Source organism: Opisthocomus hoazin, chromosome 7 (genome assembly GCF_030867145.1).
Source record: "Opisthocomus hoazin isolate bOpiHoa1 chromosome 7, bOpiHoa1.hap1, whole genome shotgun sequence".
Taxonomy (NCBI): Eukaryota; Metazoa; Chordata; class Aves; order Opisthocomiformes; family Opisthocomidae; genus Opisthocomus; species Opisthocomus hoazin.
The window spans coordinates 74655492-74668163 of NC_134420.1; the positions used below are offsets into that span (position 1 = coordinate 74655492).

Genomic DNA, 12672 nt, shown 5'->3' on the forward strand with positions numbered 1-12672 from the left:
CTCAAAAAAAAAAAAAAAATTGAAAATATCACTACACTGGCTTGTGAATTTTTTTCTACCACTTCACTTCTTGGTCACTTCATTCATCCTCATTTAAGTTTTTAGTGGCCATTAAGTAAGAAAATCAGGACATAGAGCCTGAAGAATGATTTCTATGCCCTTCCATCTCATGCAGCCCACTTGAAATATCCACTTGAAGGGTTCATGCTTGAAGTGTAGCGCTGCTCTTCGGGAAGGCTTGGCTGGGAACTCAGAGGCAGGCTGTGGGTATGGCAACCTCACGAAATGGAAGAGGTTTTCGCTTGTGCCATGCATAATACAAGGCTGTAGAAGGAAACAGTGACTCCAGGCTGCAAAACTGCTTTAGCATTCCCAGACTCGGTGGGATGCCATACCACGAGAGAAACCAGGGAATCATACCTAACGAGCAAATCAAGTAAAGACACTCATATCACTGTTTTTCTCTATTCAGATTTTACACGGTTTTGGTTTTTGAAGAAATAGTTGTTCATACAGCCAAATAATACATTGAATTCGCCCTTCTCTGCATTTCCAGGTCTGGCTGATGCCATTGTGCGTGGAACCGCGTCGGCTCCGGGGAGGCTGAGGAGCGCGTGCGGTGACACAGATGAAAGGCTGCGGCTGGAGCCTACTGAGAAATGATGCAAGCGATCGCAAGGAGACAGATGCCAAACATCTCTGCAGCATGAAGCTTGGAGTTAAATATATTTATGAGTATGAGGGTGAGGAGGTTTGATAAGTACTTGTTTGTTTGGTTGGTTTTTTTTTACTTTAAGAGAAGTGGCTGAGCCTGGGGTGGATCTGCTCCATGCAGAAACAGGACCACCAGCTGGGTCTGGCAGATACAGGGTGGGGGAGAGTCTCGGGCTCCCTGGGTGCAGGGGATGCTTCGCCAGGCTGGGGGGCTGGGCTGGACCAGGTGAGCATGACCTGTGCAGTGGCTGCAGAACAGAAAAAGTAGCCAAGAAATCACTGTGCTGCTCAGTTTAGTAAATGTCTTTGGATTATACGCCCGAGCGGTGTGTTTCGGCTCTTGCAGCCGTTCCGCATCAATCACCCCCACCATGCACGCTGCAGGTGAATACATTATTTCATCAATGAAGATAAAAAGCTGTGCTACATCATATAAAGACAATCAATACTAATATCAAAGCAAAACATACAACTGTCATTTCCGTCTTCTGTGGGGCTATTACCAATATCAAAATACTCCCTCTGTATGCACATGTATTGAATAATTCAGAAAAAAAATAGGTTAAAAATGTTAACAACTGTGGCTCCTCAGTATAAATATATTTCTAGTCCTTCGCTTTCTTCTTTCTCTCTATTGATGTTCTAACTTCACAGAGTACAGCTTCCAGGAGGCATCACAGCATCCCTTGGGGCACTTTTTCTGGTCCGAGGGCGTGGACCATCACGGGAGGCAGCCTGGGAGAACCGTCCAGCACGTGGGCAGCAGAGGAGACGCCGGATGCAGCAGCTAAGGCTGCTTTCATGGTAGTAATTCAGGCAGAGAATTTCTAGATTAGCTAAATTGAATCCAAACGTTGCAATACAGTTCAGTAATCACTTTTACTGGAAAAGTACTTTAAGATGAACAAATCATTTTCACAGAAAACTCTGAGCACTAAAGATAAATTCATGCAATTCTTTTAAAAAAGCTTCAATGTATTATATGCTATGATTGACTGTTAATATAGCATATATCCAAAATATTTTCAGTTGAACCTTTCGTGTTTTTTTTTAATTTCTGTTTAATAAGATGTTGATGGGGGATGAGTAATAAGTTGTCTTTGGACATCTCAGTAGTGATCATTATTTTCCACTTAAAATTGAATTACATTTAAATCTTGGTTATGTACATTTTAATAGCAACAAATGTTGCACCATTATCTTAATATGTTGCAATTTATCACCTCTGAAAAGAAATAAATCTGTATAGTAAAAACAGACAGTAAACTGTCAGGACACAGAGACCAAAGGAAAATATTGATCTGGGTGGCATTAAAGATGCTGTGCAGTTGTGTGTCACAGACCCATCATTCCCTTTAAAAAATGAACCAAAACTCTCAGTTTTTCAGAAGCCTGAAGATCTAATTAGCTTGATAAGAACTTCCCCACTATTTAAAACACCTCCTGGGAGTCCAGCTGCATGAGAGCAAGCTCTGTGAGTCACTGCCACCATTTCCATGCCTGCTGTCTCCCCACCATCTAGAAGATTACCAGCCATCTTCTTCCCAGGCTTGAGACCTCCCAACTTCTGCCCTGCCACAGGCAGGGGCTGCCTGTGCAGGAGGAGGAGGTTGCCAGGGCGATACTGGAGCTGTGGGCTCCTGAGGCCCCAGCAGAGGAGTGGGATGACGAAGCCTCTCGAGGAGATGCAGCAAGAGGATTTCTGGATCCGGCAAAGCACGCTCTGGTCTTTCTGCTGAAGAGAGCTGCTTGGTTAGGGCTGCCGTAAAGGAGACGTTTGCCTGGTGAGTGTTATCATCTGCTGAAAATGATCCAAATGGCTTTCTTTTCCCCTGCCAGCTTCCTGTGGATTTGGGGCTGCACGTGGAAGATCCCAGAGCCAGATGGCTGGAGAGCTGCCGTCTGGATGCCGGCAGGGTGAGGCTCCAGCTGCATGGCTCCTCGGTGGCTCGGGGAACTGGAACGATGCTGTTCAGCTTAACGCTGCGGTAAGTGCCACGACACGGGCATTTTACTGACTGCTGCAAAATATTTTGGGAATCCTGCCCAGAGTGGCAAGCCACTGCCAGAACAAGGCGTTTAGGGGGGAGTTGCAGGCAAAGGACAGTGTCAGGCTGGTGCCTATCTCCAGGAAATGCTACTGTGATACAAACTTCCCAAAAGCTAACTTTTCATTCAGTAAAGCTGCCCCCTCAAACCCATTTTATTCTAATCCTTCAGAGAACCTTTTAAGTCCAATGGAAAACGTTAATAAACTTTAGTGTTGTGGGTTCTTTTTCTTAATTCAGTAATAGCTGTCAGCACCTTGCTTTCCCCACTTGCACCTTGACAAGTTAATGTGCTGTACTGCCTCCAGCCTGCGCTGTGATTTATTAATTAAACCGTTTCTGAAGGCTCTGGTCGTTTCTTTTTTCCCCGCAGTGGGAACAGCCGTTCATGTTTCATACAGTCTGGTGGACATCTTTGGCTGAGACCTTCCGCAGGGAAACTCAGGCTCTTTCAGTACGTCTCACCGGGCTTCTGCAGCCCCCAGACACGAAACATGACGATGCTCAGTGCTGTGCTCCCCTCCTTCCCAGGCACCGTGCAGAGACAGGAGCTGCAGGAGCCTCCCTTGCTGCTACAAGGTGGCCCCTTCACAGAATCACAGAATCACAGAATAGTAGGGGGTGGAAGGGACCTCTGTGGGTCACCCAGTCCAACCCTCCTGCCGAAGCAGGGTCACCTACAGCAGGCTGCACAGGACCTTGTCCAGGCGGGGCTGGAATATCTCCAGAGAAGGAGACTCCACAACCTCCCTGGGCAGCCTGTTCCAGTGCTCTGTCACCCTCAGGGGGAAGAAGTTCTTCCTCATGTTCAGACGGAACTTCCTGTGCCTCAGTTTGTGCCAGTTGCCCCTTGTCCTGTCACTGGGCACCACTGAAAAGAGCTTGGCCCCATCCTCCTGACACCCACCCTGCAGATATTTGTAGGCATTTATAAGGTCCCCTCACAGCCTTCTCTTCTTCAGGCTGAACAAGCCCAGTTCCCTCAACCTCTCCCTGTAGGGGAGCTGTTCCAGTCCCCTCACCATCCTCGTAGCCCTCCACTGGACTCTCTCCAGTAGCTCTTCATCTTTCTTGAACTGGGGAGCCCAGAACTGGACACAGTACCCCAGATGGGGCCTCACCAGGACAGTGTAGAGGGGAAGGAGAACCTCCCTCGTCCTGCTGGCCACGCTCTTCTTGATGCACCCCAGGATCCCATTGGCTTTCTTGGCAGCCAGGGCACGCTGCTGGCTCATGGTTAACCTGTCGTCCACCAGGACACCCAGGTCCCTCTCCGCAGAGCTGCTTTCCAGCAGGTCCGTCCCAAGCCTGTACTGGTGCATGAGGTTGTTCCTCCCCAGGTGCAGGACCCTGCATTTGCCTTTGTTGAACCTCATCAGGTTCCTCTCTGCCCAGCTTTCCAGCCTATCCAGGTCACGCTGAATGGCAGCACAGCCTTCTGGTGTATCTACCACACCTCCCAGCTTGGTGTCATCAGCAAACTTGCTGAGGGTACATTCTAACTCTTCATCCAGGTCGTTGATGAAGAACGGAGACCAGTTCTTCCCGTAGCAGCAGCAAATGGTGGTTGAACATTGCCTGCTGCTCTCTTTCCGGATGAGATGTGCTGCGTGTCAGATGCTTTTGCTGCAGCAAATGGCGCTGCCAGCCCCTGCCACCCCAGCACCCCAGGGGCAGCCTGTGTGCCAGGTGAGTGCTCCAGGTGAGGCAGGTGTGTGCAGCCCTGCGACTGTAGCTCCTCGTAGTTAGGTCATAGCTCTTGGGTAAAATCCAAATACACTTCCCGCTGTCTTCTGGCAGGCGAGGACATCTCCCCGTTTGCCTGGTGACTGTCCCCCTCCATGAAATCCTGCTCCCTACGTGCTGGATTACAACCGTACATGCTGTTGTACCAAGAGAGATTTATCAACTGTGCAAATCAATACATTTCCTAAATTAACTGGACTAGGGCAGCGGTGAGACTGCCTGAGCCAAACTCAATCTCACACTGCCACAGGCGAACATGAACTGTAGTGCTGTCCACGGGCCGAGAAGGCCCCTCTTACGCCACGTCTTCGTTCTGCCGTTCTTCCTGCGCTGCCCCGTTCTTAGCAGGGTCTTCGCTCCCCATGTTCTGGCATCACTCGAGCTGAATTTCGTGTTTCATGTAAGAAGCAGAGATCTTACAAAGCTGCTTCTTCTTCTCTCTTCTAAGAGTAGCTCCGCACAGGTTTCCAGCGAGGACTCGGGGCTGCTCTGTGCACACCCCGTGTAGATGTGCAAGGCACACGCTTGCGTTGAGCTCTGGTTTAACGACGCACAGGTCTGCAGGACTCCGACCCTGCTGTGCACGGAGCCTGCCCTCCCTCGTTGAGGTGATGGATTTCCAGATCGCATCCTTCCCGTGCTTGCTTCCAAGTACACCCACCCCGTGGCATTTACTTTGTCTAGAAAACATGTTGTTTTATCAAAGAATAAATTTGCGGTATTAGAGGTGAACACGGAGGGGAAAGTTACAGCTTAGCTGCACATCAGTAATGGACTCCACAGATTATTTAGCTACTTTTTTTATCGCAGAGCTATTTTCTGTGATATTCTGTGGGCTAGGCACAGTATACTCTGGCTGAATGCCTGCATGTCAGCATAGGCTAACACCATAATGATGAAAATGGGAAAGAAGTGATTCATTTCTCAAAATTAGCTGTATCCCCATGTTTCAGACAACTGGCCATGATAAGATGCCTTGCACAGCACTTCAGCCATGTTGTATGTGAGACTGATCGAAAGCTGGAAATGAGCCTTAAAGAAAATGACATAAAACTATTTACCAGCATTCAGCGGTGGGCAGTGGGACTTCATGCTGATGTACTGTCAACGTATCTCCTCAGCCTTATGTTTAATTCAGCGCAGAGCTTGTAGTGGAATAACATCAAGTCAAGCTTTTATTAAAATTTCCTTACTTGAAGTCTCAAAGCAACCAGTGTCATTAGAGTTTAAGCATGGTGGTGAATCAGGAACCAGAAGAGCTGTTAGGTGAAACAAGAACGTTTTAGGACTAGTACCAGATTCAATTAACCGGCTCCTACCCTTTATTCAGCAGCTCCCCCCGGTCACCCATCACTGTGCGGGTGCGTCTGGGGAGGGGTCTCCCTTCCTGGCACCCCCAGCCTGTGTCCAGACAAGCCATCGCTGCTGAGCAGGTAGGAGGGGCTCCTGGTCCTTACCAAGTGATTAGCCTTGCCTGAGACTTCCCAAGGCTCCCCCTTAGCATCTCACAGGTTGAGGTTAATAACAGTCTCTCCATCTTGTTTTATTTAAACACCTGATGTTCTTGGCACTGCTGAGACATGGCAAGAGGCATCTGTTGTTCCAGAACAGAAGTGACCTGTACAGCACCGTACGCTGGAAATAGATGGGTTTGCTCACGCGTTTCAGTCGGTATCTCTGATGGCATTCCCTAGTTTTGTGGCTGAACGTGGAGTCTGCTTTTCTAGTGTGAAGCTGAAGGAGCTACAGAGCCAGTGATCTGGATTGTGAAGAGCAACCCACCCCAAGAACCACGTGGTTATTAGTTACTGGAGAATTATTAATCATGAGGTTCATTTCAGAACAGTGAGTTGCAGGGTCTGGCGTTACATGGTGAAACCCTGGCCCAGGTTGCCCAGAGAGGTGGTCGATGCCCCATCCCTGGAAACATTCCAGCCCAGGTTGGACAGGGCTCTGAGCACCCTGATCCAGGTGAGGATGTCCCTGCTTACTGTAGGGGGGCTGGGGTCTATGGCCTCTAAAGGTCCCTTCCAACCCAAACCATTCTACGGTTTATCAAATGATGGGATGAGGTCCATGGAAGTGCTGGCTGTGTTAGACGCAGATGTGTGAACCCCCAGGGGCTGCCTGAGAGCCATCGGGGGCTGGTGCAGCCTCAGCAAATGCCATCCCCACCTGCCCCACCCTGGGGTACAGCAGAGAGGGGAGTCCTGGCAGAACCTCCCCACTGCAGGAAGGGGAGGGCAGAGCTGTTTTCTGACAGCACATTAAATCAAAACATATGTTTTGGTTCATTCCTTGTGTACTGGTCTCTGACACAATGGTGTATAAAGCTAGGTTGATTATGGGGTTGGTTTTCCTCATGTGGGGACTCCCGAGAGCACTGCACCTCCAGCATCAGCTGTGCTGGCTTCTAAATAACGTTAAGGAGCAGGCAGTCAAGGCTTTCCTGAACTTCGCAGAGCTGAGCTAAGATATGCCATGAGTGCTGCCAGGGCCTTTGGTACCTCAAAGGCAAAAACCATCTCTAAGGTAAATATCAGTGCATTTCCAGCTTTCTCATGACTCCTGCAAAAGGCAGCAGAGTGCCTGTGTGAAAAATGGAATCAACATTTCTGATGACACTTTAAGGTATAGGAACCTGCTTGTACAATGTCCATGGGGCTGCTTAGCAGCTTGGAGGGCCAAAAGAAGAGTGAGTGACAACACTTCTGTCGTCCCAAGAGAGGTGCTGGGCAGGAGGAGCCCTCCTCCTCCTGTCTCCATGTGTCTAAGTGACACAGAGCTGTCTCCTTCACATAGGAATCACTTCAGGGAAGACCCACGCAGAAGAAGTTCCACCAAGGAGGAAGAAAGCAATGGTGGGACCGGAGTCCCCATCAGCATTGGAGTCGTGCCCCTTTGTTCTTCTGCTTGAGTGGATCGGAAAACCAGCAAGGAGCATCAACAGCATGAAAAGGATCAGTGTGCTCGTATTCATAGTAATTTGTTCTGATGTCATGATAAAACCCATAACACTGCTGCCTCTGAGCAAGTGTCTTTATCCATTGCACAGAGACCTCAGCTACGTCTTGTTCTTGTGTTCTTTACAGGAAGGTGTTTTCTAGTGACCCTGAGTTTTAGCACTTGACTACTTCTCTGGAGCACTCAGGGACTGGTGACCCTCCTGCTGATGTGACACTGCAGTGGCAGGGCTCGAGAGAGGGTTCCTGCTCTGCTCCCTGCCAGGACGCGGGGTGGTGGGACATAAAACATCTGGGCTGCAGAATTGAAAACCATGAAAGGGACACTGGTGTGGATGGGAAACTGTCTGGGTAAAGCGCAGGTCTGTCACTGTTGGTGCCTCTGGTAGGTGTTTTCCATCGTGTTCCATCAAACTGTACAGAGAGGAAGCTCACTAAGATACTGCGTTCAGTCAGCGCGTTTCCTGCCTCTTCGCTTTGCCACTCACAGTATCAGCCAGCGGTTTTGCTTCTAGAGTTCCCCATCCCTGTCTTAGCTCACACTGGAGAAGACCTGTGCGAGTACCAAGGCCAAATATTGCGACACCTTCCATTTTTTTTATGAAGTTCATATTTTCTTCTGTGAGTCCTGATGAGCGTCACTGCCCCAGCCCCTCGCTGCCGCTGGGCTGGCTGCACGGGGACCCTGCAAACCGCGCGCCCTCAGCCAGCCCTGGCACCACTGCCCAGGTGTGTCAGCCCATCTGCAGAAACAGTCAAACAATAACTGGGTAGGTAATTAAGATAAAAGTGTAAAAAAAAAAAAAAATCAATCCCTTTTCTGGAAGGTATGACTTGTTTGAACAGAGATTCTTATGTGGGAACCTGAAGACTGACAAATGGGAATAAATTCATGCAACCTGTAATTAAACTGTACAGCTTATTATCGCAGGGAGTTACTACAGCAAATAATTTATACAAATTCTGAAGGAAGGGAAAATATACACAGATAACAGCAATACCTGGTGATCTGACTTGCTGGGGAAAAGAAGGGGATTTGTGCGTCTCGCTCACAGCGCTGGGCAGCTGGGACGCTGCCGGTTCGCTCTCACCGAGGCAGAACGCGGCTTGCTTCGAGTTTGGCTTTCTTCCATTCCTATTTTGAATGGAAATCTGGTACGCTTTAATTTAAAATGTAGTTTCAGAGTATTATTTTTATTGTTACTATTTTTGAGTAGTTGGAATGGAACATTTCTGTTACAAGATTTTTCACTCCTTCCCTCTCTTTTCCCTGGGACAGGTCGGGAGATGTAACAAGATTCTTGAAGATGTTTTGACCATTTTGAAGGTAAATTTTCACTGAATGAAGCAGTTTTCAGAACAATTTTAAGTTATGTCTTTGCCTTAATTTTGTGATTTAGTTATGAATGCTTAGTTACTAATGGTAAATAGTTTAATAATTGCTAAGTAATTATTACTTTAGACTATGCAGATTTGTATTTATTTACTTATTTGTCATGTATGTTATTGAAGTAATTAATTATTCTCTAATCTGTTCACTGACTTTGTTTATGATTCAGTTAGTGGTGAAGGTTTCATTCCTACTGTCTGCTTACCAAAGCCTGGGGCCAGGAGGCGGGATGCCCGGCGTGTGCTGCCAGCCCGCCGGGGCTGGGGTGCCGGCCGCACTCCGGGCAGTTGGGGTGCGCTGGAGCAAGGCTCGCTCTGCTCACCAAGTGAGGGGACTGGAACATCTCTCCTACGAGGAGAGGCTGAGGGAGCTGGGCTTGTTCAGCCTGGAGAAGAGAAGGCTGAGAGGGGACCTAATATATACTTACAAATATCTGGCAGGGTGGGTGTCAGGAGGACGGGGCCAGACTCTTTCCAGTGGTGCCCAGCGACAGGACAAGGGGCAACGGGCACAAACTGGAGCAGAGGAAGCTCCAGCTGAAGATGAGGAAGAACTTCTTCCCTCTAAGGGTGACGGAACCCTGGCCCAGGCTGCCCAGGGAGGCTGTGGAGTCTCCTTCTCTGGAGATATTCCAGCCCCACCTGGACGCGGTGCTGTGCAGCCTGCTCTGGGTGACCCTGCTTGGGCAGGGCGTCGGGCTGGGTGACCCACAGAGGGCCCTGCCAACCCCTGCCATGCTGGGATTCTGTGACCAAAGGACTGACACTCAGAGATCCTCAAAAAGTGGCTGTGCAGCGTCTGCTGACGTAACAGTGAAATGGGATTTGGAGTTAGACAGTGATTTACGCTTTCTGAAAGGTTTATAGCTTCAAGTATATTAATTATGACGAACTGATTCCTTCCCAGCTTTTTACAGCGCTTGTAGCAAAAGGTATTTTGTGGCTTAAGCACCTACTTTCCTCTCGCTTCCCTAAAGTTTTTTTCCTGAACATGTGTGGCATTTTGAAAATTTAACATTTCCAGCAGAGTGAGAAAGTGGTCTTTACTTTGGTTTTATTTTTCAAAAAATTGTTGTTTTGTATGAAAACAAACAGTCACCTACTGAATACCAGCAGCCTTCTCCAATAATAAACTTTGCAGCCTTCTTTCCAGTTCTCACCATCTTACACTCTTACGTTCCAAGAGGCTTTTCTGGTCTGCTGGTTCAGGAGACCTTTTTTTTTTTTTTTTTTTTACATTTAGACTAAAAAAATTAAATGGAAAACTGATGGGAAAAGAAGGGGCTCATTTAATAAGGAAATAATCTAATTAAACCACATTAAGAAAAGAGTCAATATGGAACAGGAATAATTAAATTAGCAGTTACAAAATGACACAATAGATAGATCACATCTGCTTTATTTTTTTTCGTGGTGTTTTCAGTGAGGGGTGAGCCGTAGCCGCTGTCCCTGAGCAGTGCTGTGTGCCCGAGCCGACGAGGCCGACGGCCATGGCTGGCTCTGCCTCGGGGACGGCTGCTCCCCCAGCACCCCCAAGCACCCACGCACCTTCAGTTGGTACACATGGCAAATAAATTCCAAATTTATTTCAATTTTGGTGGTAAGCAGTTGTTGGAAGTGCTCACCAGTGTTTAGCAATCTTTATAATTTCACTTTTCTCGCCTTCTGCTTACAGATTTTCTCCCCGCTCTGCCCTCTCCTCGGCAGTCTGAGCCCAGGCCAGCCCGGGATCTCCTGGCAGAGGCAGCCGAGCCCTTTCGGAGGGAGGCTGCAGGGAGCAGCTCGGGCTCCTTCATCCTTCCCTCCTCGCTGCAGCCCCGCTCTGACCCCGCCAGGCCATGGGAGATATCAAGGTGGCCGCAGCCCCATCCCGTCGATGCGTGTGCCCGTGGAAGCATCCCTTTGCAAAAGCTATCTGTGGAAAAAAACCAAAAAAAGAGCTGTTTTAGGAACAGTGACATGCTGTGTTTCTAAAATTAAACACGCTGCACTGTGCCGTGCCAGCTGCGATGCTCGGCTGGGGCTGGCGACTGGCCTGGGCACGGGGGCAGAGGGGGGCTCTCCTGGTGCTGCAGGCTCTGGCAGCGCTTCTTCTGCACTGGTGTCCCCAGCCAGGAGCCGGGGAGCCCTGGGAGTGCTGCTCTGGGGCTCACTGCCCCAGGAGTGCCACCAGAGATGACCCAGCTTGTGGACGGCTCAGCTGGGGATGGAGGACACTTCACGAGGAGATGGCCCATCATGGGTGGATGGGACCTCCTGTGCAGGTGGACCAGGGAGGACTGGCCAGGGCTGCATAGAAAGGTCCCGGTGCTTATTTGACCTGTTCATATCAGGTCATCTTGTTGTTTGCACCTCTGATACAAAAAGTTCTCCCTCAGCTTCTGCCTGAGTCAGGGACATCCTCGTGCACGGTCCCAGATACCAGCCCCGTGCACGAGGGCTTGCAGGACTGCCGGAGCATCTCCACTGGGACGGAGATCCCTGCTCACCAGCCTGCAGGAGGACTTGTTCGTTTTACCAGTCCTCACCACCCTTCTCTCCTGGTTGCAGCAGGTTTTTATTTTGGGATAAAAACATATTTTTAAACATAATTTCTAAAGTGGGAGCAGACTGGCTGAGTTTAATGTCGCTTTTTGTGCAGCCCAGAGTATCTATGCTTTGACTTTCACAAAGCTCAAAGGAGAAAACAGACCTCCCTCCCCGCGGCGGCTGCGGCTGAAGGGGCATGAGGGTGCCGGGGCTGGCAGCTCCGTCTGCCTGAGCTCACACCTGGCTTCCAGCAGCTTCCGTGGCCTAGTCCAGATGTGATGCAGTGAGTAAGAGTCCAGATGCGGAGCCATGAATCACGCCATGCAAGCATGAACCCCTCCACCCAGAGAGACGTATCTCCCTCCCTAGCAGTTGAACTGGAAGCGGGTATGGAGACCCCCGCGTGCCATGCCCTGTTCCCTCAGGCCAGTTCAGGATGCGATGTGGAAAAATATGGCCACCATAATCCAGGTTTCTGCTCTGTTAGAAAGCAAAGTACTCTCTTGCAGCGCAGCAGTGACATTTCAGAGGCATGCAGGCATGAGACGCTCGGGAAAAGCACCCAGAAGAGGTGAGTTTCCCTTTCGTGAGTCAAGCCAAAGGGCAGCCACTGAGTCAGGAGCAGCTCTGCACCCGTGGCTCTGCTCCTTGCAGTATTTCCCTCCTGAGTCGGGTTCTGTTTCTGTCACTTTTCTCCACGTGACCTCTTGCCGGTCATTTTCTTGGACCCCCCGTTGCTGGTGCAGCCTGGCTCTCGCCAGCCCCCATGGCCTCCTTGGCAGCCCCCAGTGACACCTCCAGCCCGGTGCCCACCCTGCACCGAGCCAATAAATTGATCTGGAGATGCTGTTGGAATCGGAGCTGGCTGATGCGGGGTATTTTACCTCCTAGCAATTAAAAAAAACAAAAAAAAAAAGTCAAAACCCCATGGATGTGGGGTAAAGCAGCCTCCAATCAAACATCTGTGTGACCTTCCTAGGGGACCAGAACCACTCTGGGTAAAACGTTGTGAAAAACTGCGCTTCCCATGGGAGCGTTATTCCGAAGTGAAGCTTGCAGCCAGCTCCTTTAACTGATTGAAGTGTCCATCGTTGCCAACTATCCGCTAGGTTCTTCAGAGGAATCATTCTCAGACTCTGGCTGTTTCTGTGCGGTGTATTAATCATTTACTATTCATTACTTCTGAACTGCGACTGACCACCTAAATTGAGTGCACTATTTCTGTTCTTCAATTAGGTAATTGAAATGCTCTTTAAATCAGAGTAATTAGCAGTATGACTTTT

At 49.3% G+C, this 12672-nt stretch overlaps 1 protein-coding gene across 3 annotated transcripts; it reads left to right on the forward strand.

Moving 5' to 3' along the window:
* Positions 1–660: 660 nt before the first annotated feature.
* Positions 661–12194, forward strand: LOC142361946 (uncharacterized). Of its 3 annotated transcripts, XM_075426306.1 has the most exons (5): positions 661–743; positions 1369–1518; positions 2554–2702; positions 8751–8798; positions 10536–12194. In XM_075426306.1, the coding sequence occupies exons 1-4, from the start codon at positions 732–734 to the stop codon at positions 8785–8787; spliced, it is 348 nt and encodes a 115-aa protein (XP_075282421.1). In that variant the 5' UTR covers positions 661–731; the 3' UTR covers positions 8788–8798; positions 10536–12194. The 3 variants fall into 3 exon arrangements, with proteins under 3 accessions (XP_075282421.1, XP_075282420.1, XP_075282419.1); XM_075426305.1 differs by lacking the exons at positions 8751–8798; positions 10536–12194 and adding an exon at positions 7311–7515; XM_075426304.1 differs by lacking the exons at positions 661–743; positions 1369–1518 and adding an exon at positions 2257–2466.
* The last annotated feature ends 478 nt before the right edge of the window (positions 12195–12672 follow it).

Coding starts and splice junctions, on each gene's coding strand:
- LOC142361946 (XM_075426304.1), top strand. CDS start 2,598: ATGGCTGGAGAGCTGCCGTCTGGATGCCGGCAGGGTGAGGCTCCAGCT. Junction 2,703..8,750: donor CTGTTCAGCTTAACGCTGCG/GTAAGTGCCACG, acceptor TCCCTGGGACAG/GTCGGGAGATGTAACAAGAT. Junction 8,799..10,535: donor ATGTTTTGACCATTTTGAAG/GTAAATTTTCAC, acceptor TTCTGCTTACAG/ATTTTCTCCCCGCTCTGCCC.